At 50.2% G+C, this 27,826-nt stretch overlaps 1 protein-coding gene across 1 annotated transcript; it reads left to right on the top strand.

Annotated features, from left to right (window-relative positions):
• The first annotated feature begins 33 nt into the window (after positions 1–33).
• PRPF8 (pre-mRNA processing factor 8) lies at positions 34–27,146 on the top strand. Its single transcript, XM_077312740.1, has 43 exons — positions 34–190; positions 2,774–2,888; positions 3,414–3,582; positions 4,643–4,807; positions 4,894–5,112; positions 5,246–5,458; positions 6,325–6,450; positions 6,526–6,631; positions 6,941–7,131; positions 7,699–7,818; positions 7,906–8,095; positions 8,753–8,872; positions 9,553–9,687; positions 9,780–9,909; positions 11,043–11,239; positions 11,681–11,887; positions 11,974–12,137; positions 12,304–12,430; positions 12,847–13,039; positions 13,299–13,486; positions 13,594–13,832; positions 15,388–15,534; positions 15,651–15,861; positions 16,525–16,641; positions 16,729–16,976; positions 17,091–17,270; positions 17,875–18,010; positions 18,449–18,618; positions 18,703–18,832; positions 19,025–19,171; positions 19,354–19,514; positions 19,626–19,817; positions 20,334–20,571; positions 20,849–20,977; positions 21,118–21,231; positions 21,355–21,528; positions 22,202–22,395; positions 22,579–22,818; positions 22,928–23,069; positions 23,720–23,860; positions 25,338–25,477; positions 26,059–26,261; positions 26,771–27,146. Exons 2-43 carry the CDS (start codon positions 2,789–2,791, stop codon positions 26,923–26,925), a joined length of 7,008 nt encoding a protein of 2,335 aa, XP_077168855.1. The 5' UTR covers positions 34–190; positions 2,774–2,788; the 3' UTR covers positions 26,926–27,146.
• Positions 27,147–27,826: the final 680 nt, after the last annotated feature.

Raw genomic sequence — 27,826 nt, 5'->3', positions numbered from 1 at the left:
TCCTCATCTCCGCATCCTTGGCAGAGGATTGGCCAGCGACTAGCTCTCTTATACGTCAATTCCGGGTGCCCGCGCTTGCGCAGTGGCTGCGACGTGCGTCTGGCGAGTTGCCGTGGTGCCGCCATTGGCGTTTTCCTGCGCGGAATGACCGCAGCTTGAGGGCGAGGCGAAGCGGGCGGCTGAGAAACAGGTAGGGCCGGGGGGATGAAGGAAGGCCTCCCGCAGAGACTGAAGGCCCGGAGCTCGGCTCTTTGTGGGGCTTTTACTCGCCCTTCCGCCGCCTGGGCCCGCGCCGCCGCAGGCTGAGTTTTGGGGGCGGGCAGGCGGGGAGTCGCGTTTCCTTTCCATAGCGGGGAAGCCAGTTCCCTCCCGCGCTGCTATTTTGCCAGTTGTTGGGGAAGTCGAGCGTGAGCTTCTCTAAGGTAGACTAAGTAAAGGGGGGGGGCATCTGCGCTTGTTTATTTACACCAGGGAATCCCAGCCTGGGCTCCCCGGCCTTTCCCTGATATCCTGATTTAATGGCTTCGGCCCGGTTCCGGGGCTCCTCGGAGCCTGAACAATATTTCAGAGGCTCCTCCGCCATCAAAAGGTTGAAAAGGGCTGGCTTGCATTATTTATAGCTTGTTTTTCTGTCTGAGACTGAGGGCAGGTTGGGTCCCCCCCCCCCCCCAAATCAATGTAATCAATAGGATGGGATGTCAAGATGGTGCAACAGGGTCTGCCTTGTAGAAATGTGGAAACCAACCAGACAATGCAACAGATAAATATCATTTATTGTATTAGCTGTTGGCCATCACAATACTGTCAAGTCTACAAAGTATACAAAACATAAGGACAATGCAACAGAAGTATTAATATGACACCTTAAACAAGTGCATAAGTTACTTAGCATGAACTTCCTTATAGCAACAGGGCTGCAGTCTGTAATCTTTTACCCCAAGCTTATTTTTGAAACCTACTGTTACAATTCAGCCCTATTTCCTGTGCAAACAATCATCATGAATAATTAAGTTCCAGATAGCTTGCAGAAAGCCAGGACCTCATCAGGCAGATTGTTGCACAAGTTGGGGGGAACAATGAAGTATGCATGTCTCTGAGCAGTTGTTCATTTGCCAGGTGTCACCTGCAGAAGGCCCTGCGAAGTTACTGTTTTTTAAAGCTGTCACGGTGGAGTGCAGAGGGAGAAGCAGATCCACAGATATGAGTGACCAAGCCCATGAAACATTTTGCATGTCATAACTAATACCTTAAACTGAGCCTGGAATCTGGTGGTCAATTGGAATGGGATAATATGTAGAATGAGTTGATATGCATGCTCTGCCTCGTTCCTGTTAATAATGAAGCTGTGTCGTTCTGTACCAACTGGATTTTCTGATATTATTTTGAGGGAATACCCATGTAGAATCCACTACACTAGTCTAGTGTTTGATAGTACCATAGCGTGGATTGAGGTTGCCAGATTGTCTGCATTAAAGAGGGGCCATCTTCTGGACTAGTTAGAAAACGGCACCTTTTTGCATCTACGTTAATTGCTTCTTTGATAGTAATGCTGGATGCAGCGTAACTTCGTCAGTTTAACTAAGTCAGCAAGGATCCATTGAAAATAGAAAGTACATTTTATTTATTTTGGAATGTGTGTGCTGCCCTAACTTAGAAAATTGATGGAAGATTATGGTGCTATAAAATAAATATAAATTAAAAAATAAATATATATTTCATAAATGCAAAGTGCACTTTAAATCAAGCATTGAAACATCAGATTAATATTAGTTATTAAAAATGCCCCTAGTGCTTTCTGTCATATGGGGCATGGGGAGGTTCATGTAGAAGAGTTCCCAGTGATATTTCAGCCCAGTGGACGGAGAAGCTAGTGATATAGTGTCCTCCAAGCTCTCCTCCATACCACCCCTTATTACCTCTGTCTTTTCAGAATTTAATTTCAGCTTAGTTATTTAACCCCAGCAATCTCTACCACATCACCAGAAGAAATTTAGTAAGGATATGTACATAGAGCTAAATATCGTCTGCATAATGATGACAGCCAACCCCAACACTACAAATGCAAAGTGCACTTTAAATCAAGCATTGAAACATCAGATTAATATTAGTTATTAAAAATGCCCCTAGTGCTTTCTGTCATATGGGGCATGGGGAGGTTCATGTAGAAGAGTTCCCAGTGATATTTCAGCCCAGTGGACGGAGAAGCTAGTGATATAGTGTCCTCCAAGCTCTCCTCCATACCACCCCTTATTACCTCTGTCTTTTCAGAATTTAATTTCAGCTTAGTTATTTAACCCCAGCAATCTCTACCACATCACCAGAAGAAATTTAGTAAGGATATGTACATAGAGCTAAATATCGTCTGCATAATGATGACAGCCAACCCCAACACTACAAATGGTTTGCTCTAAGGTCCGTTACATAGATATTGAAGAGCTTGGGGTACAGGAATGTGCCCAAAAGATAGGTCCCACATTGCTGTTAATTGGTTAGTGGTTTGTAATTTAGCTTTAGGATTGGGCTCCCATGTGATAATTTTACATGGACAGTGGAGACATCCAGTAGTGCAAACATTCTAGAAAATTATTTTTCAAATGTAGTTATTCTGTTAAACAAGTGTTACTTTTGGTTTGCCTCAATTTCATACTCCACTTTGTCCTTCCAGGAGATTGAAGGACTGTGGACATTGCCATAACCATACTGTGGTCTGTCTTAAGTCACTTGTATGTCTGTGGGTTCTTACTCTGGTGTCTGGTTTTTTTCTTCTTTCCAGCCCTGTTCCCTTGCTATGGCGGGTGTGTTCCCATTCCGGGGGCCCTGCCCCCCGATGCCTGCTCCTTTGACCCCACTCCCTGACTACATGTCTGAGGAAAAACTTCAAGAGAAAGGTATGACTTTGGGATGGGGTACTGAACTATTGTTTACGTGCTAGATATGCTAGCCTAAGACTAACTGGGATGAGCGGGTTGGTTATGCTCCCATGAGCTATGACTCTTTGGGTGATAAGAACATCCTGGATCAGGCCAATGACCCATCCAGTCCAAAAAAACCCAGGTGCCATCAGGAGATCCAGAAGCTTTCCTACTTTAGAGATATAGTGTTCCATCTGTACCTTGTGGCTAAAAGCCACTACTAAACCTTTGCTGCATACATTGCTCTATATGTTTATCCAATCCCCTCTTGAAACTGTTTATGTTTGTAGCCGTCACCTCTTCCTGTGGCAGTGAATTCCACATGTTAATTACGACTGAAGAGGACCATTAATGGTAAACAAGGTTCCAGAGTGATTCTCTTAGGAAAGATCTTGGAGACCCATTGCCAGCCAGACTTGACAGTGCAGAATTAGGTGGACTTGTGGCTATTAGCAACTTGATATATATCGCCATTGCATGTGACATCTTCTCTCTTGTCAGCCCGCAAGTGGCAGCAGCTGCAGGCCAAGCGCTATGCTGAGAAGAGGAAGTTTGGCTTTGTGGATGCCCAGAAGGAAGACATGCCTCCTGAGCATGTGAGGAAGATTATCCGTGACCATGGTGACATGACCAACAGAAAATTCCGGCATGACAAGCGAGTTTATTTGGGGTGAGTGGAGGGAAATGTAGCATTACGTTGCTTTTTCTGGGATGTATCTGGCATTGCTTACGGTGGGGCAGAAAATTAGCTGGGCTGAGAGAGTTTTGGCTGAAACTTGGCACTTGGAAACTTCTGCGTGTGGAACACAAAGTAAGATGCAGAATTGTTAGATGTTCAGTGTGTTGTGGGGAGAAACCCCAATCCTCCGAGGACTTGCACAAGCCGCATCTGGTAAGAAACACACAATATGTTTATTTTTTATTAAAGGACCCGGGTGATAAGACGGTGAGATGTGAAAACACTTGAAACATGAAGGAAAAAAATAAGGGATCACAGAATGAAATACAAACCAGAAACACAATAAATGCACTATGATTTTTAAAAAATGAAGAATTATTTACCACACCAAAGATTGAGCAAGAAACAGGCGTCTCCAAGAATTACAAAATGTGGCCAAATAAACAGACAAAATGTTAATAGTGCTTACAGTAGTAGGATGAAATGTTTGCAGTAGTAGGAATGGGAATCTGCTTGTGATCCTGTTTTGAAAATCTTTGTCCAGTATGTTATCCAATCTACATTTTATGTTCTTAAAGCACTAAAATAAGTTTAGACTGAATCAACTTATTGCATGTTTCAGGTTTTCTGCTTTCTTCTGTGCTATCCCTTTCTGCACTGATCAGCATTTCTGGGGGGGAGTGTTGTATCTCTTGTAAGATGCAATGAGGTATTGACTCTGGAGTTGACGAGAGCCACTGTGGTTAAGAGCAGCAAACTCTAATCTGGAGACACATGAAGCCTACTGGGTGACCTTGGCCCAGTCACAGTTCTCTCAGAACTCTCAGCCCCTCCTGCCTCACAAGGCACCCATTGTAGGGAGAGGAAGGGAAGGTGATTGTAAGCCACTTCAGGACTCCTTAGGATAGAGAAAAGCAGAATATAAAAACCAACTGTTCTGTAAATGAGTCCTGAAAGTACAGCTTGTAGTGGTGTGTGTCCAATGCAAAACTCTAATTAGTTAGATGTTAGCACCCTCTGTTAACATATCATCTTCCTTTCATCCCACCAGTGCTCTGAAATACATGCCTCATGCAGTCCTGAAGCTTCTAGAGAACATGCCGATGCCCTGGGAGCAGATCCGGGATGTGCCCGTCCTGTACCACATCACCGGTGCCATCTCCTTTGTGAATGAGATACCATGGGTGATTGAGCCAGTGTACATTGCCCAGTGGGGGTAAGTGAGCTTCCCCTGCTTTTCTGGGGCCTGAACTCCACCCACAAAATGGGGACTTGTGCTTTATGCTTGGCATTTCATTCCAGGTCCATGTGGATCATGATGAGGCGAGAAAAGAGGGACCGCCGCCACTTCAAACGCATGCGCTTTCCGCCCTTCGACGATGAAGAGCCACCTCTCGACTATGCTGACAACATTCTGGATGTGGAGCCCCTCGAGGCCATCCAGCTGGAACTGGACCCTGAGGAGGATGCCCCGGTCCTGGATTGGTTTTATGACCACCAGCCTCTGAAGGACAACCGCAAGTGGGTATTCTGTGAGGAGCTGCTGGTGGGAGAAGAGTCCACAGGCCTCTATACTTGGAAAAAACAGCCTAAGCAAGGCCTGTGTGTAATTAAAAGAAAAATGAGGGGTGAATCTTTGTCCCCACTTCTGCAGGTACGTCAATGGCTCCACATACCAACGCTGGCAGTTCACCCTCCCTATGATGTCCACACTCTATCGCCTGGCCAACCAGCTCCTCACGGACCTGGTGGATGACAACTACTTTTACCTCTTTGACCTGAAGGCCTTCTTCACTTCCAAGGCACTCAATATGGCCATTCCAGGAGGGCCCAAGTTTGAGCCTCTGGTCCGAGACATTAACCTACAGTAAGTGTTGTGGCAGCCTAAATAGCCTTGGCTATAGACTGGGCTTGGCAGAGCTTGGATGCTGAGCAGGGGTCAGTCAGTACTTCGATGGAAGATCCCCTAGGAAGACTATGGTTGTAAAATGACCTCTGCTTCTTGCTTGCCTTGAAAGCCCCTTTGGGGAATTGCATGGGGTTACCATGAGTTGATTGTAACTTGACAGCACTGAATTGCTATGAGATGGTCTATGAGTGAGCTCAGTGAGGCCTGGCCTGGTATTCTGGGAGCCAGAGTATGAGGCCTTTTCTAAGGGAGTCTGATTTGCATCCCACCCTGGATTGTTGCTAAGTAAGTACAAGAGGCAGAGGAGTAAGATTTTTGCTGGAGGGATCATTTGGGCATGAAATTGGGGTCAATGTGGGTGGGCAGTTAGTTGTGAGTTCCTGCATTGTCCAGGGGGTTGGAGTAAGTGACCCTGGATGTACCTCTGTATCTAAGGCCACAGGGGCAGTCCTTGAGTATTCTTGGCATGTTTGTATTGCCATGCAGTTCCATCCAGTTTTCATTCCTCCCTTATGTGCTTGGCCACCAGCCCCTGGCTGAGGATCACCTTTCTGTACTGAGATGCACCCACCTTTCTGTATGATGAATTTTCCCTGAAGGTTAGAGCCCATAAATCAGAAAGAGGAAGCAGGAGTTGAGAGGCCAAGGTTTGAAAGCTACCTGAGTGAACTGTAGCCACTTTCTCTGTTAGGTGGATGATTAAAAATAAAGTCAGCTTGGAGGACAGGCAGGCAAGAATACGTGATACGTGAGCTGCCTTACCTGGAACTTCCCCTTCTGATCTGTCTGCCCAATCCTTTTTTCCTCCTCCCTGTTTCAAAAAGGGACGAAGACTGGAACGAGTTTAATGACATCAACAAAATCATCATCCGCCAGCCAATTAGGACAGAGTACAAGATCGCCTTCCCCTACCTTTACAACAACCTCCCCCACCACGTGCACCTTACCTGGTAAGATCTCAGGGGGATTGGCTGGGCTGGGGTAAAGCGTATGAGACAACCTGCCTAATGCCATGTACTTTACAGGTACCACACCCCGAATGTGGTCTTCATCAAGACTGAGGATCCCGACCTGCCAGCTTTCTACTTTGACCCACTCATCAACCCCATTTCACACAGACACTCTGTTAAGGTGGGATAATTTGTGAAAGGTCTGACGAATGAGGGGCGGTGGGATGGAATTGCTCTTCCATTGATTAACTTGATTAGCTGTGCTGGCTGCAACATGTTATGTGCAGGTGCCATTTTTTTTTTAAGTGGAGAAAGACGCCCCTGAATTATAAGTCGCTTCTCTTCAGTAGCTGCACACTATGGAACATACTGCTGCTTGTGGCCTTCAGTTGCGTGTTTGACTGTGTGGTTTAAACCAAGGAGCCTGCAGTAAAAATGCTCAGGCTCCCTGGGTTGGGAGTGGAGTATCACTGTGATTGTCCCATTGCAGAGCCAAGAACCCCTCCCCGATGATGATGAAGAATTTGAGCTGCCAGAATTCCTGGAGCCTTTTCTGAAGGATACACCGCTCTACACAGACAACACGGCCAACGGCATTGCGCTCTTGTGGGCACCTCGGCCCTTCAACCTGCGCTCTGGCCGAACCCGGCGGGCTCTCGACATCCCTCTCGTCAAGAACTGGTAAGGATGCTTTAGTGGGGTGGGCAGGAGATCTTGCATAGCAGGGCAGTGATGGTTTGTCAGCACTGAGCTGGGCACATGTGTGGCTGAGTCTTCTTGGTCTGTTGTGAGAAGAGAAGAGAATTGAACCCCCTTGGTTCTCCTTCCAGGTCACAGGCTTCTTCCTTTAGAAAACTGTTCCTCTGCTGCCTTCTTTTTCCTCTGCTGCCAGAAGTGGTCAGCTAGACCTGAGACTGGTAGAGAAAAGGGAGAGAAAGGAGGCGGTTTGAGGCAGGAGTAGATGTCCAGGTTTCGACCACTTCCTCAGATGCGGTAACCACGCCCCAGGGCAATGGAAGCGGCTAATTCCCTCTGGTTGGGAATCCTTGCTCTATTTATTTCTAAACTCCCATGTGGATTTTAGCTGTCTCTCTGCAAACTCTGAATCTTTTTCATATTCTCAAAATGCTGGGTAAGGGACATTGTTGGTACTTCCACTGAATGTCTTGTAAACACCTAAAAGCTTCCCACAGTTCCCATTGGCCTGTGGTGTTGTAGAAGCTTTAAACTTCATATCTTTGTCCTCAGGTACCGTGAGCATTGCCCTGCTGGGCAGCCTGTCAAAGTCCGGGTCTCCTACCAGAAGCTGCTGAAGTACTACGTCCTGAACGCGCTCAAGCATCGGCCCCCCAAGGCTCAGAAGAAGCGGTGAGTGGCCACTCAGGCCTTCCCTTGGCCTGGTCCCCAGGCAGAAAGCCAGCTTCAGGGTTGACCCCTCTGCCTTCTCGTTCTCAGGTATCTCTTCCGCTCCTTCAAGGCCACCAAGTTCTTCCAGTCCACCAAGCTGGACTGGGTGGAGGTGGGCCTCCAGGTCTGCCGCCAGGGCTACAACATGCTCAACTTGTTGATCCACCGCAAAAATCTCAACTATCTCCACTTGGACTACAACTTCAACCTCAAGCCTGTCAAGACCCTCACCACCAAGGTAACTGCTACTTCCCCTACTCCCAGAGTAGCCGCAAGGCTAGTGTCTCTCAGCAGCTCAGTTCATGGTAGGCTCTGTGAGCCAGTGTGGGGTGGTAGTAAAGAGCGGCAGCCACTAATCTAGAAAATGGATTCAGTTCTCCACTCCTGTACGTGAAGTCTTCTGGGTGACCTTGGGCCAGTCACAGTTCTCTCAGAGCTCTCTCATACTCACCTACTACACAAGGGTGTTTGTTGTGGCGATAGGAAGGGAAGGCTATTGTAAGCTGCTTTGAGACCCATTTGGGTAGTAAAAATTGGGGGACAAATAACCCCACAGTTCTTTATGAAGAAGAAGAGTTGGTTCTTATATGCCGCTTTTCCCTACCCGAAGGAGGCTCAAAGCGGCTTACAGTCGCCCTCCCATTCCCATTTATGAACGTCTCTATCAAATAGATCTTGAAGAGCCATTGCTAGATATACATTTGGGTGGACACTGGAGCTCTCTTCCTTTGTGAAGCTGGAAGAGCTGCCCAGGTGCAAGAGTTTCTGCATGCTTGGGAGGGGAGGGGGAGCCGCAGCTTCCCTCGCAGGGCAATCCCAGGCAGGCTGTGTGGTGGCTGGGGCAGTATTCACCTCGCCCTTCCCTCATTCCCTCTTCCTGCCTCTCTCTTTGCAGGAGAGGAAGAAGTCTCGGTTTGGCAACGCTTTTCACCTTTGCCGAGAGGTGCTGCGCCTGACCAAGCTGGTGGTAGACAGCCACGTCCAGTATCGATTAGGAAACGTGGATGCTTTCCAGGTAGGGTGACAGCTGTACTCGTAGGAGCCGGGCTGGCTGAAACAGTGGTGATTCTGGTGCTGGAAAGAACAATAAATTTTATTTATAACCTGCCTGAAAGTTCAGGGCAGGTTAAAAAAAAAAAAAAATTATATATATATATGTGTGTGTGTGTGTGTGTGTGTGTGTGTATATGTATATATATATATATATATATGTGTGTGTGTGTGTGTGTATATGTGTATATGTGTATATGTGTATATGTGTATATGTGTATATGTGTATATGTGTATATGTGTAATAATAAAACAGTAACATTACGCAGTATAATCATTTATCATCATAAAACATTAGTCATAAATCAATTGATACTCCAGTTTAAAAGAAAATCGTTCTAAATCTGCCTCCTTCTAATGAGAGGGGTGATGTAAACATAGATTAACAGTCTGGTGATCGTTTGACTGATGCTTTGGGCGAGGAGGCCAGAAATTAGGTATCGTTTCTGGCCTCAACTGAGGGCCTGGTGGAACAGCTTGGTTTTACAGGCCCTGCGGAACTGTCCTAGGTCCTGCAGGGCTCTGATCTCATTGGACAGAGTGTTCAACCAGACTGGGGTCGGTGTCAAAAAGGGACACTGCTTTTACTCCAATACGTTCCTCTTCTTTTTTGTCTTCTCCCTCACCCCCCCCCCCCCCCAATAGCTGGCAGATGGCCTGCAGTATATCTTTGCCCACGTCGGGCAGCTGACAGGGATGTATCGCTACAAGTACAAGCTGATGAGGCAGATCCGGATGTGCAAGGACCTGAAGCACCTCATTTACTACCGTTTCAACACGGTGAGGCCAATAGGAGGGCTGGAAATGGGAGGGAGGCCTCATAATTCTCAGCTCTACCCTGCTTTTCAACACGCTTCCCCTCTCTCTTCTAGGGGCCAGTGGGGAAGGGCCCTGGTTGCGGCTTCTGGGCTCCAGGATGGCGTGTGTGGCTGTTCTTTATGCGAGGCATCACCCCACTGCTGGAACGCTGGCTGGGCAACCTTCTGGCCAGGCAGTTTGAAGGTGAGCCACCATCTTGGTTTGTCAAGCCTAGCAATCACAAAGATAGCGAGAACCAAAAGAAATTCCTGGAAAGCTAAATTACAAACCACAAATTATTTTACTTTCTGCAATACATGTGCTAACTGTTGAACAAACAGTTGAAATTTTGGGCAGCCTTTGGAAGAGAACTAATGACTGGCAAATAGGCATCTTCCGTTTCAGCTATTTGATTGACTGTGTTATTCTAAAGTTCTTGCCTTGGTTGTTTTATTGGCTGCTGTACATACATTTTAAAAATAAGTGTGTGTTATAATTGGACTTCTGAAGACGGTCCTGCATGGGCCACAACACATTAGGTTTACAGTTGCTATATATATATATAGTGCAATTAACATGGTTCTTGGAGTAGCCTATGGGCTGTGCCTGTATGTTTTTAATTTTTGTAAGAAGTTTTAAGTTGTGCACAATAAAGTTCATGTAGTTTTCTAATTAACTGGTGATATTATGCAGACATTCAACCTTTTAAGGTCCTGACTGACTTCAGTTGGGTTTTTGTGGGTGCCCAGAAACAAGGTCTCCTTATTCCAGTGTGCAATAGTGGTTAAGAATAGCGGCCTCTAATCTAATCAGTATGTCTGTTGTGGAGAGAGGAAGGGAAAGGTGCTTGTAAGCTGTTTTAACACCCCGTTGAGGTATTAAAGAACATGTTACAAAACCTCACCTCTTCTTTGTCTTTAGCAGCGCTCTATATATATCTCAGTCTACCAGATGCTTGGGTGACTTAGAAGGGGGGTGGGGGGTGGTATTTCAAAGGCCAGAAGGAGGATCAGGATGAAATGTGCTTTGACTTGGTCCAGTGAAGTAGTTCTTCACGTCCCTTTCAATCAGTGTCCTCCAGCAAAGCGCATTGTCTTGACTGGCCAACCCTTGAGGGTGCCAGGTTGCTACCCAGAACTCTCATATGTATTGATGGGGTTTTTCTGGGCCTTTCGTTTTCAGGGAGACATCTGAGGAGTCCTCGTGGTTCACTTCAGTGCTATTTTTCCCAGGCTATGGTCAGCTCTAGTGACCTGGCATCGTTGCTTCTCAGGGCGTGACTCTTCCCTTCCGCAATAATGCCTCCTGGTCCATCCTCTCCCCCCTGCCCCTTCCAGGTCGTCACTCCAAGGGTGTAGCCAAGACCGTCACGAAGCAGCGCGTGGAATCACACTTTGACTTGGAGCTGCGTGCGGCTGTGATGCACGATATCCTGGACATGATGCCCGAGGGGATCAAGCAGAACAAGGCTCGGACCATCCTGCAACATCTGAGTGAAGCCTGGCGCTGCTGGAAAGCCAACATCCCTTGGAAGGCAAGTGCCGGGCTGACTCCTCCCTGGAGCCTTTTTCAACCCTTTTGACCTTGGAGGAGCCCCTGAAATATTTTTCAGGCTTTAAGGAGGTCCAAAACTGGGTCAGAAGAGATATCAGCTGGCCACGCCTCCTGCCATGCCTGAGGATGCCTGGGTGGGGGAGAGAAAGGGGGTGGTTTGAGGCAGGAGTAGGCATTCTTGCTCTGCCCCCTTTCGCAAGAACACCACCCCCTGGCTCAATGGAAATGGCCAGTTCCCTATTTTAATGGCAGTGCTGGGAATAGCTTGTGGCCAAGACCATTAAGACAGGATATGGGGAAAGGCCTGGGGAGCTCTCACAGAGCCCCAGGGGGCCCTACCTGGACATCCCTGCCTTGCTGCCATCCGTGCGCCTCAAGCTGTCACTTCCTCTAATCCTCCTGTCTCTTTGCTCTCTGCCAGGTGCCCGGGCTACCAACTCCCATCGAGAACATGATCTTGCGGTACGTGAAAGCCAAAGCTGACTGGTGGACAAACACAGCCCACTACAACCGGGAACGCATCCGCCGGGGTGCCACCGTGGACAAGACGGTCTGCAAGAAGAACCTGGGCCGCTTGACCAGGCTGTACCTGAAAGCAGAGCAGGAACGGCAGCACAACTACCTAAAGGTGAGGCTGGGGGAGTTCTCTGCTTGGGGTGCGGCCATGCGGGGGCCAACAGCAGCAGCGCCCTGAATGCCGAATCTGGTCTGCAGGATGGCCCATACATCACAGCAGAGGAGGCCGTGGCTGTCTACACCACCACTGTGCACTGGCTGGAGAGTCGGCGGTTTTCGCCCATTCCTTTCCCTCCGTTGTCCTACAAGCATGACACCAAGCTACTGATTTTGGCCTTGGAGCGGCTGAAGGAAGCTTACAGGTAACTTGAAATCTGAGACCCGGCAAGCAAGGGTTGATGGCAGAGTTTTCTCTCCCAGGAGCAATGACTGGAGCTTTCCCTGCTGGGTTCTGGGAGGGCTCCTTGTCTGAGGGACCGGAGGACCAAGGGGCACAAATACAACTCTCCCAACTTCTATCCTCCCCAGCGTAAAGTCCCGTCTGAATCAGTCGCAGCGAGAGGAACTGGGCCTCATTGAGCAGGCGTACGACAACCCTCACGAGGCCTTGTCCCGCATCAAGCGACACCTGCTGACGCAGCGGGCCTTTAAGGAGGTGAGCCTCTGCGGGAGAGGAGGTCAGGGTTGACTTCAGGCACTGCCTTTCATGGTCCGCCCCAGCCGTCCCAACCGTTCTTTGAATGATTTGTTGTTCTATTATGTTTTAGTCATTATGAGCCGTCTTTAGCAGGCTTTTCGGAAATATGTCCCAGTTTGCTTGCCTGGCCTGTTGGATTGTTCGTCTCTAGAACAAAGTGGGTTAATAGAACTTGGGAACCTGGTTTTAATTAAATTTTTACTAAGTTTTACTTAGATGTTGTTTGTATTTTGTATTTTTTTTTTGTATTCTATTGTTGTAGTTTAGAAATCCCCAAATAAATAAATCTATGCCATGTTTATTTATTTATGTATCTTAAATAAGTACTCTTTGCTGGCCCCTGAACGGTCCTCTTCTCTGATCTCCTTGGCCAGGTGGGCATTGAGTTCATGGACCTCTACAGCCACCTGGTCCCAGTGTATGATGTAGAACCTCTGGAGAAGATCACGGATGCCTACCTGGACCAGTATCTGTGGTATGAGGCCGACAAGAGGCGGCTCTTTCCTCCCTGGATCAAGCCAGCCGACACAGAGCCTCCCCCATTGCTTGTGTACAAGTGGTGCCAAGGTGAGACACGTTTAGAAGGTGCTGCTCGACACCTTATGGGAACCTTGGGAACTTCTTGCTTTTCCATGAACAGAGCCAGCTGCTTTGAGCGAGGGAAGCCCTCTTCTTCCTTGGGAAAGAAGTTCTGCGAGGCTCTGGCCACCCAGCAGTCAACGGGCGGCTTATTCCAGGAGGTTGTGGGTCATTTGACTGTGTCACGTGCTGGCAAGGGGGCCGATTGAGATGGACGCTTTCTTATCCCCCCCGTTTTCTTCCTCAGGCATCAACAACCTGCAGGACGTTTGGGAGACCAGCGAAGGGGAGTGCAACGTAATGCTGGAGTCTCGCTTTGAGAAGATGTACGAGAAAATCGACTTGACGCTGCTCAACAGGCTGCTGCGCCTCATCGTCGACCACAACATTGCCGACTACATGACGGCCAAGAACAACGTTATCATCAACTACAAGGTACCCCTTGTAGTTTACATGGCAGGCCGTAGGTTCATGCTCCATCTGCCTGTGGGAGGCTGATGCACCCTGTGGCAGCTACTGAACTATTTCTCCCCCTTCTCCAGGACATGAACCACACCAACTCCTACGGGATCATCCGGGGCCTGCAGTTTGCCTCCTTCATCGTCCAGTACTATGGGCTGGTGATGGACCTGCTTGTGCTCGGCCTCCACCGGGCCAGCGAGATGGCCGGTCCTCCGCAGATGCCCAATGACTTCCTCAGCTTCCAGGATATTGCCACCGAAGTGGCCCACCCCATCCGCCTCTTCTGCAGATACATCGACCGCATCCACATATTCTTCAGGTGCTTCCATGGTGGTGGTGGTGGGGATACTGCGGAGTTTCTGGGAAGTTCAGTAAAGGGGGGAGGAGGGATGCCGTGGCTCAATGTTAGAGCGTTACCTGGCATGCAGAAAGGCCCCATGTTCAGTGCCCAACGTCCTCAGACCCAGGCAGTAGGTGGTGTGGAAGTCCTCTGTTTGAGATCTTGGAGAGCTGCTGACAATTGAGTAGGCCCTGCTGACCTTGATGGGCCAATGGTCTGATTTGGCATAAGGCAGCTTCATAGGTACATCCGCAGTTCTGTCATCCAGTATGTTCAGCACTGGACAGCAGCATTTGGGAAGACTCTCCGTTGAGCAGGCTCGGATAAATAGTCCCTTTTGTCCAGCACTGTGTTTTGCACAGTGTCCAACTGGATGCCCCTGGAAGATAGCCAAGGCGGTCCAAGCCAGAATCATCCTCTTTCCTTGCCCCCTGCTCCCGTATTCAGTGGGTCGCTGTCTCCACTTACTTGTCATGGCTCAGGTTCTTCGCCATGAACTCATGCAGTGCGTTAAGGCTAGTGAGCCCTCACTGTGTACTAGGGAACGGAGTGGCACCAGTTAATTATTCTTTGAATGAAGACTTGACTTTTGTCCTTCCCATACTGACCATCAACTGCATTGATGGGAAGTGCGGCTGGGGTGGGGTGGGGGAGCCTTTTTGGGAAGAATGATAGCTTAGACTTGCAAGGCAGCCTAGTGCGGATGGCTTCCGGTGACCAAAGACGGTTTCCGCACTTGCCTCCAGCACTTGTTGCTGCTGCTGTGAGCCAGCTTGCAGGCCATGGAAGCGAAGCCCTCCTCAGGAGTGGAGAGCATAGAGGCTTCTGAGAGCTACTTAAGCTCCTGCAGCCAGAGGCTGAGGATGGAAGGGCACAGGCTGGCTCTTCTGTCAGTCAAGGGAGTGAACTGCAGGATCATTCATGACACTTTCACTAATTCAAAAGGCCTCAGATTTGGGTGTGTGTGTGTTTATCTGCCTCACCCATGTCATTGCCCTCTTTTATTTTTTTTACAATGAGTGAGACATCCTACGTCACAGTCTCTGGCACCCCATCCTTCTTACACCCCTCCCCCCAAAGGTGAAAGCATTTCGAGTGGTTTTTATTCTCTCCAAGAGAGATTTCATGACATTTGACGGTTTGTTTTCCATCACTGAGCTTTTTCTGATCCAAAGTCTGATCAGAGCGCTGCAGGACCTTGGACAGTTCCGCAGGGCTTGTATGACAAAGGGTTTCCGTTGGCCTTGTGGTTGAGGCCCTAAAAATTACAACTAAAATTCCACTGACCTCCCATCTTGACTGAGAGGCTGATTCTGTGACGGCTCAAGGGGGTGGCAGGTTACAGTGGGTGAGCGATAGGGTTGTGAGTGTCCTGCATAGTGCAGGGGGTTGGACTTAGATGCCCCAGGAGGTCCCTTCCAACTCTAGGATTTATGATTCCAAGCCCCAACCCTTTTCTGTCTAGCTTCACCCCCCAAAATCTATTTCCAGTCCCCTTCCCCAGTCTTGAGCTGTCCTGTTGTCTGTCCTTCAGATTCACAGCAGATGAGGCCAGGGACCTGATCCAGCGCTACCTCACGGAGCACCCTGACCCCAACAACGAGAACATTGTGGGCTACAACAACAAGAAGTGCTGGCCCAGGGACGCTCGCATGCGCCTCATGAAACACGATGTCAACCTGTGAGTCACGTCCGGGAGGACGGAGTGGGGTAGGCTGCTTCTCTCTGCCCACCAACCCTGTGTGGCGGGCTCCTGAGCCAGGCTTAACTGCCTCTTCTCTCCCCTACCCCATGCAGGGGCCGTGCTGTCTTTTGGGACATCAAGAACCGGTTGCCTCGCTCGGTCACCACGGTGCAGTGGGAGAACAGCTTCGTGTCGGTGTACAGCAAGGACAACCCCAATCTGCTGTTCAACATGTGTGGCTTCGAGTGCCGCATCCTCCCCAAGTGTCGTACCAGTTATGAAGAGTTCACCCACAAGGACGGGGTGTGGAACCTGCAGAACGAGGTGAGGAAGAGAGGCTGGGGAAGAGCTGCTGCTGGCATACAATCATAGAATCATAGAGTTGGAAGGGGCCATACAGGCCATAGAATCATAGAATCATAGAGTTGGAAGGGGCCATACAGGCCATAGAATCATAGAATCATAGAGTTGGAAGGGGCCATACAGGCCATCTAGTCCCACCCCCTGCTCAACGCAGGATCAGCCCAGAGCATCCTAAAGCATCCAAAAAAAGTGTGCATCCAACCTTTGCTTGAAGACTACCAGTGAGGGGGGGCTCACCACCTCCTTAGGCAGCCCATTCCACTGCTGAACTACTCTGACTGTGAAATTATTTCCCCTGATATCTAGCCTATATCGTTGTACTTGAAGTTTAAACCCATTACTGCGTGTCCTCTCCTCTGCAGCCAACGGAAACAGCATCCTGCCTTCCTCCAAGTGCCAACCTTTCAAATACTTAAAGAGGGCTATCATGTCCCCTCTCAGCCTCCTTTTCTCCAGGCTGAACATTCCCAAGTCCCTCAACCTATCTTCATAGGGCTTGGTCCCTTGGCCCCAGATCATCTTTGTCGCTCTCCCCTTTTAATTTTATCTACGTCCTGGGAGGGGAGGAAGAGCAGGCTGGCACTGGAGTTTCTGTGGAGTTAACGGGGCCTCCCATCTCTGCAGGTGACCAAAGAGCGGACAGCTCAGTGCTTCTTGAGAGTGGATGATGAATCCATGCAGCGGTTCCACAACAGAGTCAGGCAGATCCTCATGGCCTCGGGATCCACAACCTTCACCAAGGTAAACAAGGGTCTGCGGCCCTTGGACCGCTTGCCGTTTTGCCCCGACCGAGAGGCTGAGACCTCGTTCCTCCAATCCTCCTTGCAGATCGTGAACAAGTGGAACACTGCGCTGATCGGCCTGATGACCTACTTCCGAGAGGCCGTGGTGAACACGCAGGAACTGCTGGACCTGCTGGTGAAGTGCGAGAACAAAATCCAGACTCGGATCAAGATCGGACTGAACTCCAAAATGCCCAGTCGCTTCCCGCCGGTGGTCTTCTACACGCCTAAAGAGCTGGGAGGCCTGGGCATGCTGTCCATGGGCCACGTCCTCATTCCCCAGTCTGACCTCAGGTAAGTTCGGCTCCGTTGCGGAGCTCACCTGGTTTCCTCGCACTCACCTGGTTTCCTCCTCCCCGGTTGCTGCCCTCCACCATGCGGCTTTTCCCTTATCCTTCCCTGCCACAGGTGGTCCAAACAGACAGATGTCGGCATCACGCATTTCCGGTCGGGGATGAGCCACGAAGAGGACCAGCTGATCCCCAACTTGTACCGCTACATCCAGCCCTGGGAGAGCGAGTTCATTGACTCACAGCGGGTGTGGGCAGAATATGCGCTGAAGAGACAGGAGGCCATCGCTCAGAACAGGTGTGTCTGGGGCAGGCCTGGGGTCTATCCCCTCCCCATCCTGCAGATTTCTTGCAGAGGCATGGCTCTTTCCTTGAAAAGTAGCTTTTGTTGTGAGTCAGCATGGTGTAGCACAGGGGTAGTCAAACTGCGGTCCTCCAGATGTCCATGGACTACAATTCCCGCTGGCAGGGGCTCCTGGGAATTGTAGTCCATGGACATCTGGAGGGCTGCAGTTTGACTACCCCTGGTGTAGTAGTTAAGAGCAGTGGACTCTAATCTGGAGTACCAGGTTTGATTGCTTACTGCTTCTCCATCTGCACCCAGCTGGGTGACATTGGGTCGGTTCTCTTAGGGCTGTTCTCGCAGAGCAGTTTTCTTGGCTCTCTCTTACCTCTACCTACCTCGCAGGGTGTCTGCTGGGGGGAAAGATGTTTATAAGGACTCCTTTGAGTAGTGAAAAGCAGGGTATAAAAAAACAGCTGTTCTCCTTCAGTCCACTGAAGGACTAAGAATCACCCACTGATCTTGCCAGCTCCTTTCCTTTATAGGATGGCTAAAGAAAGATCTTGGCGGGGATTCTAAGTAGGTAGCTAACCCTGTGTCTGTCGGACTTCATTTGTAGGCGCCTGACTCTGGAGGATTTGGAAGACTCCTGGGACAGGGGCATCCCTCGCATCAACACCCTCTTCCAGAAAGACCGGCACACCCTTGCCTATGACAAGGGCTGGAGGGTCAGGACAGACTTCAAACAGTACCAGGTACGAGTTGGAGAAACGAAGGAGTGCATGATCTGGAGGAACCTTTTCCTCTTACCTAAGTAGGCTGTGGCTTGCCTTTGGAGTTCCAGCTTGGTGCTGTGGTTGTGGCTCTCTCATTTGGAGAACTGGGCATGGTTCCCCACTCCCTTCACATGCAGCCAGCTGGGTTACCTTGAGTCTGTTACAGTTCTCTCAGAAACTCTCTCACTCACCTACCTCTGTAGTGGGGAGAGGAAGGGTAGGCGATTGTAAGCTGCTTTGAGATTCCTTCAAGTAGTAAAAAGTGGGATGGAAAAACCTAGCTGTTCTTCTCTTTCCCCCTGTCTTTCCGCACACTTCAAAGCCTTTGATTGACACACTTCCCTTGACCCCTCCCTCTTCCCGAGGCAATTGTTCCCCTCCCCCTAACGTTGCCTGCTCCGGGTTTCCGTCACCCAGGTCCTGAAGCAGAACCCTTTCTGGTGGACTCACCAGCGCCACGACGGGAAGCTGTGGAACCTGAACAACTACCGCACAGACATGATTCAAGCCCTCGGCGGTGTGGAGGGCATCCTGGAACACACGCTCTTCAAAGGGACCTATTTCCCGACCTGGGAAGGCCTGTTCTGGTGAGGAGGTTGTGGCACAGTGGGCTGGGGTTGCCTCTCTTGAGGGCACTGCCAGATCTGATTGTCTTTCTCATGGTCTTGCAGGGAAAAGGCCAGCGGGTTTGAGGAATCCATGAAGTGGAAGAAGCTGACCAACGCCCAGCGCTCTGGTCTGAACCAGATCCCTAACAGAAGGTTCACCCTCTGGTGGTCTCCCACCATCAACAGGGCCAACGTGAGTAGTCTCCCTCCACCCTCCTGGTGTTGGCCAGCACAAAATTCCATCCCTACATACCTCCATCCCAGAGGAAGCGTGTGGGAGAATGACATTATTCCAAGATCCCAGGCAGCCTTTTCCTTTTGTCACAAAGCACGCGTCAGCCACTGTGTGTCTAGCTGGGCCAATTCAATCTCCTTCCTTCCGCAGGTGTACGTGGGCTTCCAGGTGCAGCTTGACTTGACAGGCATCTTCATGCACGGCAAGATTCCCACCCTGAAGATCTCTCTCATTCAGATCTTCCGAGCCCACTTGTGGCAGAAGATCCACGAGAGCATTGTCATGGATCTGTGCCAGGTGAGGAGAAGGGGAGGCGGAGCTTAAGCGGGCTGGAGCATTGTGAGGCAACAAACAGACGCAAAGCAGGCCATCTCCCCTGGCTTCCCCTCTGGCAGCTGGCAAGCCCCCTTCCTGCAATTGCCATTGGCCTGCTTGTGTCATTGATCTTCTTAAACTGAAATGGTTCTGTCTGCTGGTAGGTCTTTGATCAGGAACTGGATGCCCTGGAGATTGAGACAGTGCAAAAGGAAACCATCCACCCCAGGAAGTCCTACAAGATGAACTCCTCCTGCGCCGACATACTCCTCTTTGCCTCGTACAAGTGGAACGTGTCCAGACCATCTCTGCTGGCGGATTCCAAGTGAGTGCTTCCTGTTCCTTGGCTCCTCCAGTGCCTCCGGAGCCCCAGGCCTGCCAAGAACCAGAAGGCTGGCTTCCTGCTGACAGCTGCTTGCTTTTCCTTCCTCCCCAGGGACGTGATGGACAGCACCACCACGCAGAAGTACTGGATCGATATCCAACTGCGCTGGGGCGACTATGACTCTCACGACATTGAGCGTTACGCCCGGGCCAAGTTCCTAGACTATACCACAGACAACATGAGCATCTACCCTTCCCCCACTGGCGTCCTCATTGCCATCGATCTGGCCTACAACCTGCACAGGTAGGGATGGCTCCTGGTTGCAGAGCAGGGGACTCTTCTGACATGGTTAAGGGAGGGGGAGTGCTTTTGTGGCCTGTAGTATCCTGCTTGGTTCCTGGTGACTGCCAGAAGCAGGTATAAATTGTGTGAACTAAGTCAATACAGTTGTCGTTGCATCACCCCTTTGTAAGATACTGCTGTTTTATAAAAGAAAAAGGTTTTTGCTACTCAAGTCAGCCTACAGTTGCCTTCCTCCTCATAACAGACACTCTATGAGGTAAGGGAGGCTGAGAGAGCTCTAAGAGGACTGTAACTCTGCCTAGGTCATTCAGCTGTCTGCACGTGGAGAAGTGCTGAATAAAATCCAGTTCTCCGGATTACAGGCTTCCACTCCTAATCGCTGTACCAAGCTGGTTCTTGAGTAATAGGCAATGCTGATAATCCAGCAGTCTCTGGGGTGTGCAAGCAGCCAGATGGGGAAGGGGCTGGCTGACGGTTCAGTGGCTGATGAGTCTCTGTTCCACCTTCTTTTCCTAGTGCCTATGGGAACTGGTTTCCTGGGAGCAAGCCCCTGATCCAGCAGGCCATGGCCAAGATCATGAAGGCCAACCCTGCTCTCTACGTGCTGCGGGAGCGGATCCGCAAAGGCCTCCAGCTTTACTCTTCGGAGCCCACAGAGCCCTACCTGTCCTCTCAGAACTACGGGGAGCTGTTCTCCAACCAAATCATTTGGTTTGTGGACGACACCAACGTGTACAGAGTCACCATTCACAAGGTGAGAGGCGAGGCACCCAGCGGGGCAAGCTGGACCCCATCAGATCTCAGACGCTAAGCCAGGCCAATGCTGGCTAGTATTCGGAGGGGAGACCTCCAAGGATGTGGATGGTAGTTCCTCCAAGGAACACTAGGAGTCACAATGTGGAGGCAGGCGATGGATAATGACCTCCAAACGCCCTTTGCCTGGCTGCACTGCACTCAAGCAACATGATAAATGATCCACATGCTAAGGCTTGAGAGGATAGAGAAACCTAATAGAAATTTTTTTCTTCCAGACATTCGAAGGGAACTTGACAACGAAGCCTATCAACGGAGCCATCTTCATCTTCAATCCCCGCACGGGGCAACTCTTCCTGAAGATCATCCATACTTCTGTGTGGGCCGGGCAGAAACGATTGGGCCAGGTGAGGATGGGAGTTAGGGTCTGACTTGGATTTGGAAGCGGGAGGAGTCCAGCTGCTGACCTCGGTCCTGAAAGGTGTGGCCCACAAGTTGGTTGAGTCCTTATGCTGTACTCTCGCTCAGAACCTCTTTCTTCCTCCAGCTGGCCAAGTGGAAGACAGCTGAAGAGGTGGCGGCCTTGATCCGATCCCTACCCGTGGAGGAGCAGCCGAAACAAATTATCGTAACCCGGAAGGGCATGCTGGACCCTCTGGAGGTAGGGTTTTCACCAAGAGGGTGGCCAGAAAAAGCAGAGGAGCTGAATTGATTTTGGATTGTCGGAGGTATCTGCGACATTGATCTGTAGGCCTTCCTCTGACCTGTTGCTGCTTATTTCCAGGTGCACTTGCTGGATTTCCCCAACATTGTGATCAAAGGCTCCGAGCTGCAGCTGCCCTTCCAAGCCTGCCTGAAAGTGGAGAAGTTTGGGGACCTGATCCTGAAGGCTACAGAGCCTCAGATGGTTCTCTTCAACCTCTACGATGACTGGCTGAAGACCATTTCCTCTTACACGGTAAGCATGTCGGCGTAGAGCAGGCAGGCCTTAGTGCAGTGTGTGGACTAGACCAGCTTCTTATTCCACTCTGAGCACAAGTCACAGGTGACCTGTGAACTCCAGATGTGTCCCCAGGTGAGAAGCCCCAGACAACCTGTATCTGGGCTCCTTTTCCTGTAAAAAAGGATATCATGCTTAGGCAATCGGTCAAGTCCCTGTCAACTCTCAAGAAGTAGACGTTGTTACAGGAAATCTCTTTATTGAAGAAGATAGTGAACAGGGAGTAAAGTGGTTCCTTGCTAAAACTAAAGAACCAAATTAGCAAGGGGACTATAAAGCTTTCTCTGAATCCTCTCACACTAATTTGAAATTGGAGGAGCTGGACGAGATAACAGGCACAAACTGTTTCTCATGCAGAAACATGCACAACAGCTTAGACGCTACAAAGACTTTCCTTACAGATCCATCAGCCTTGCAAGGACAAAATAATAAAAAGCTCCCAGGAGATATAGGAGAGAGAGAGAGAGACCTTGGGCCTCTAAGCTGTGGAGAAAAAGCACACTGCACAGCTAAAGCAGGGCATAAACTGGTCAAGGAAACATTTCATGGCTAAAACAGGTGAACAGGTAACCAGTGAATATGTGAACAGGATATTAACTCAATCTCTGTTTGATTTGTCCTCGTACTCTAGGCATTTTCCCGTCTGATTCTCATTCTTCGTGCGCTGCACGTGAACAATGACCGGGCAAAGGTAATCTTGAAGCCAGACAAGACCACCATCACAGAGCCTCACCACATCTGGCCCACCTTGACGGATGAAGAGTGGATCAAGGTGGAGGTGCAGCTGAAGGATCTGATCCTGGCAGACTACGGCAAGAAAAACAAGTAGGCGGCCCTTGTGGGGGAGTCTCTCGATTCACTGGGGGGGGTGAAGTCCCAGTACGGGGCAACTCCTGTTCCCAATCAGAGCACAGAGCCCTCCAGAACACTTGAATGTCTTCCTCCACTTCTTGCTCTGGGCTGTGGAAGCTCAACCAAGTGCCCTTTCCCTCTCTCCTTTCCCGCCAGCGTCAACGTGGCTTCTCTGACACAGTCTGAGATCCGGGACATCATCCTGGGCATGGAGATTTCGGCTCCTTCGCAGCAGCGGCAGCAGATCGCCGAGATCGAGAAGCAGACCAAGGAGCAGTCGCAGCTGACGGCCACCCAGACGCGGACCGTGAACAAGCACGGCGACGAGATCATCACCTCCACCACCAGCAACTACGAGACACAAACTTTCTCCTCCAAGACGGAGTGGCGCGTCAGGTGGGCAGCAAAGCGCCAGCGGTGGGCTTGTAGGGGGCGGCTTTTCTGAGGGGAGGAACTTTGTCTGGAAATGCTCAAGACCCGTTTCCTCCCCCCTTCCATACAACAGGGCCATTTCCGCAGCCAACCTCCACTTACGGACAAACCACATCTACGTCTCGTCGGACGATATCAAGGAGACCGGCTACACCTACATCCTCCCCAAGAACGTGCTGAAAAAATTCATCTGCATTTCAGACCTACGCGCACAAGTGGGTCTCCCCTGCTAGTATTGCTGTGGGATGGGGGCCTGGGGGAGTGGTTCCTCAGATTAGGTGATGTTTGGGCTGTTGCTAGTGCCGGTTCCAGTTTTTGGGGGCCTCTGGGCAGATGGGTTTCAGGGCCTGCTCTTTCCACCGTCAGGTACTCCTCCCATCCTTCCCACTTGCCCACCTGCTTGCATGGGCCTTCCTGACTTTTCTCACAAGCCCTACCACTGCCCGTGGTTACAGCTGCCTTATGCCTTCCCCAGTGGCATGGGGCACGGGGGATGGCATGCTAGCAAGTGAAGTGGGCACAGGTTGGCATACTCATTGGGCCCTGGCAGCTGCCCCACCTGAGGGCATGCCAAGGCTGCCCCTGCCCACAGTGCTCCCTCTTCATGCTTATTATTGAAAAATCATGGGTCTCTGCCCCGTCCCATCTCCCCTTGTTGCTTCTGCAGCCAGCTGGCCACGTGAACTCTCCTGCACCGTATTGCCCAGCATGGTAATTTCTGACTGCTGCTTTCTTCTGCATAGCTTTCAAATAAAAAAAAAATATTGCCACAATAAGGCCTCAGTCCCAGACCTTCCTTTCCTACCTCCCCGTTCCCTTGAGGTTCCGCTTGCTGGCTGCTGATGGAAGGGTGCCTGTTTTTCAGATCGCGGGGTACCTGTATGGCGTGAGCCCCCCGGATAACCCCCAGGTGAAAGAGATCCGGTGCATCGTGATGGTGCCCCAGTGGGGAACGCATCAGACGGTTCATCTCCCAGGCCAGCTGCCTCAGCATGAGTATCTCAAGGTGAGTCTGGCTGAGACCTCTGATAACGGGAGATGCAGTAGTTGCAGCTGACATGGCAGGGGAGAGGGGGGGTTGTTTCCCATAATGGGTCTTTCATTTCCTGTTTCCAAAAGAGGGTGTGGCAACCTTGGTACAGGGCTGTGCTGTCCTCCTTGGACAGTTCACTGTCCCATCACGAGCAGGAGGAGGAATAGTGCCTGCGGATTCACAAACTCGGTTTCTGCTCTGTCTGTAACAGAAGGGGCTCTGGTTCCCACCCCTTCACCTCCATCCTGGCAAGCTTTCCCTTCCTCTTATAGTTTGTAGGTCTGATGTTATAACGTGTCCCATCCAGGTCCCCCGTGATTGTTCTGCTTCTAATGAAACATCCCCACTGGGCCTTTCCCATCAGGCAGCATCTCTAACCAGGGTGGGAACAGGGCAGCGAACCTTTAAGGCCCCAGAGAGGAAGGAATAAGGTTTCCCTTCCATAAGGAATTGCCCAATTAGCTTAGCACTCGCCTGAGCATCTGTCTGTGCTTGTAATAAGATAAGGCCCAGAAAGGTTACCATTGCCTTTCCCAGGAGCATGCATGGGAAGAGCAGAGCCTGGGCTAGGGAACCAATTCAGTCTGGCGGTGTTAGCAATATCGTGTTCCCACACCTCTGGGTTTGCATTCTCCCACGTGTCTGAACTTCCTGGCTCCTCTTTGTCTCAACAGGCCGCTAAATGCACCACAAGACATCATAACTTTGTCCTTTCTCTGTTCTCCCAATACAATTTGTTTCTATTGCACTTATGAGAGAGCCTCTGCCAGCCCTGGATTGCTTGGGGTGGGGGGAGGACTGGGCTCTGGGAATGTCAGCCCTCAGTTGAGCCAGGTTGGTTGTTCGGTTGGATGAGGACAACGTGTGTGTGGTTGTGTGTGTTTGTGAGAGGCAGCAGTAGGCCTGTCAATAGCCTGCCAGAGATCTGCAAGTTATACAAGAGAGCATAATCCATTGCGTAAAGACAACACAATAAGAATGGGTACAGTATGGAGAAAAGCTTGTATCCAGTCCAAAGCAAAAGCAAATCATGGCAGTACTGCAAAGATATTAAGAAGCTGTAGGAACGGCACTGGAAATTTCAAATCGAAATGAGGAACCCGTAAAACCCTGCGTTTCACTTGTGAATGCTTCCTCAGTGGACCTCAACAAAAGCTTTTAACTGCACGGGTGCCTAGAGGCCTCTAGATATGCACATCCTAATGGGTTTCTTAATAATAAGCAGTTTGTAGACAAAATCTGCAAGTGACAAGCATTAAGTGGCAGTTGTGAGCATGGGAGCTATTAGGTCAAGGCAAGCAGTGGCCAAATGGCTTCAGGGAGGCTGGGCAAGCCGGGCTATCCCATCTCTGTTTTTTTTTCTCACCGTTTTCCTGAGCCACAGTGATGGAACTGCTTCCAGGAATAGGCTAATCCTGTCCTCTTTCCCCCCCTCCCGTTCCAAATTTAGGAAATGGAGCCTCTGGGGTGGATTCACACACAGCCGAATGAGTCTCCTCAGCTCTCACCGCAAGACGTCACAACTCACGCCAAAGTCATGGCTGAGAATCCCTCGTGGGATGGAGAAAAAACCATCATCATCACCTGCAGGTCAGTACAGAGAGTAAAAAAATCCTGGATTTGGGGTGTCATTTTACGTTTGATGTAACCGCCCTGAGCTCCCTCGGAAGGGTGATATAAAAATGCAATAATAGATTGGTGTGGTGGTTTAGAGCGGCAGCTTCTAATCTGGAGAGCCGGGCTTGATTCTCCACTTTTCCACCTGCAGCCAGCTGGGTGACCTTGGACCAGTCACAGCCTTGATGAAGCTGTTCTCACAGAGCAGTAATATCAGGGCTCTCTCAGCCTCCCCTCCCTCACAGGGTGTCCGTTGTGGGGAGAGGAAGGGAAGATGACTGTAAGCTGCTTTTAAGACTCCTTCAGATAGCGAAACCTCCTTCTTCTCCAGTAATATCAGGGCTCTCTCAGCCTCCCCTCCCTCACAGGGTGTCCGTTGTGGGGAGAGGAAGGGAAGATGACTGTAAGCTGCTTTGAGAAAAGCAGGGCATAAAAACCAACTCATCATATCCTTCTAAAATATAAATGTAGTTTCCTAGTTCTGTTACTCAGAGGGGCTCGATCTTTAGGGAGAGGGTCTGCTTTTGTGTTCATGATTTCCCCCTCCCCTGCAGTTTCACCCCCGGCTCCTGCACCTTGACCGCCTACAAGCTGACCCCCAGTGGCTACGAGTGGGGCAGGCAGAACACAGACAAAGGAAACAACCCCAAGGGCTACCTGCCCTCCCATTACGAGAGAGTCCAGATGCTCCTGTCCGATCGCTTCCTGGGCTTCTTCATGGTGCCAGCCCAGGGCTCCTGGAACTACAATTTCATGGGTGAGTTTAGAAGGCTTGCTCTATGGGGTAAGCCCTTCCTCTCAGCGCACATCTGCCTGCAACCCACCACATTTCTTAGAATCATAGAATCATAGAGTTGGAAGGGGCCAGACAGGCCATCTAGTCCAACCCCCTGCTCAACGCAGGATCAGCCCAAAGCACCCAAGAAAAGTGTGTATCCAACCTTTGCTTCAAGACTTTGCTTGAAGGGATTTCTTCAATCCCTTTCCACAGTGAAAATGCTGGGAAAGAACCAGGCCTTACGTCTCCCTGGTCCAAGTTCCTGGGTTTTGAGCCCCTTGGAGGGGGGAACCTCTGTGCTCCATCCTGTGGGGATTGAATTTCCCGCCACCAAGGAAAGTGTTTCTCTGTGTTGCCGTTTCCTCTTTCTTTCCTGCCAATCTGGCCTCCGCTTTCTTAACCCTTTCAAGTCTCACTAGCAACCTCCGGCAAGTAAGGGGAGAATTCTTTGAGGGTTGTGATCCTGACCGGCTTCCCTCTTCCCCCAGGTGTGCGTCACGATCCGAACATGAAATACGAGCTGCAGCTGGCCAACCCGAAGGAGTTCTACCATGAGGTCCATCGCCCTTCTCACTTCCTCAACTTTGCCCTTCTCCAGGAGGGCGAGGTGTACTCTGCCGACCGAGAAGACCTCTACGCTTAAGACCCTGGCTTGGCTGGCTGCCACGCTGGCAGAAAGAGAGGACGGTTGACATTCAGCCGCCTGGCGCCTGCCGGAAGAAGTTCATAAACACCCCGTGCCCCCACAGCCCGCCCTCCTTGTTAAGACTTTAGGAATTTGGCAAACGTTTGAGTGTGTTGAATATATATGTGCGATCTATGTGTAGTTTCCCCTAATGTTTAATAAACTTTTTATAAATGGGAGTGCTGTGTGAGTCCCCTCTATCAATACTGGTTGTAGAAGGAAATCCAGTCTGGGAAGAGGACTGGACACTAGTTTGGTGTACTGGTTAGGAGTGCGGATTTCTAACCTGGCATGCCAGGTGCGATTCTGCGCTCCCCCACATGCAGCCAGCTGGGTGACCTTGGGCTTGCCACGACACTGATAAAACTGTTCTGACCGAGCAGTGATATCAGGGCTCTCTCAGCCTCACCCACCTCACAGGGTGTCTGTTTTGGGGAGAGGAAAGGGAAGGCGACTGTAAGCCACTTTGAGCCTCCTTTGGGCAGGGAAAAGCGGCATATAAGAACCAACTCTTCTTCTTCTATTTATTATTATGATTGCACAAAGATGCTCCCCCTGACAGTTCCTTTTTTGTAGCATCTCCGAATCTCTGCGCTCCCTCAGGACTCGGTTGTGGAAAGATGTTTGATTAAACCTGTGTATTTATTGACCTGCCAAAACTCCCATCCTGTTTGTCCATTAGTAATATGAAACGAGGACAACAAACGAGTACAAGATCAGCAAACAGAAAATAGCCCTGGCCACGTGCCTATGCCCTTGCGTGACTTCTCCGAGAAGAATGTTCTGTAACCTTTCTGGACGCGGAGAGAGATCATCAGAGGGCTGCTTTTGAAAGATGGTCTGCAAACCTCAAACAGGC

The sequence above is a fragment of the Paroedura picta genome, chromosome 15 (assembly GCF_049243985.1).
Source record: "Paroedura picta isolate Pp20150507F chromosome 15, Ppicta_v3.0, whole genome shotgun sequence".
Taxonomy (NCBI): Eukaryota; Metazoa; Chordata; class Lepidosauria; order Squamata; family Gekkonidae; genus Paroedura; species Paroedura picta.
Note: the sequence above shows the minus strand (reverse complement) of the source record. Positions and strands in the feature narration are given on the sequence as shown.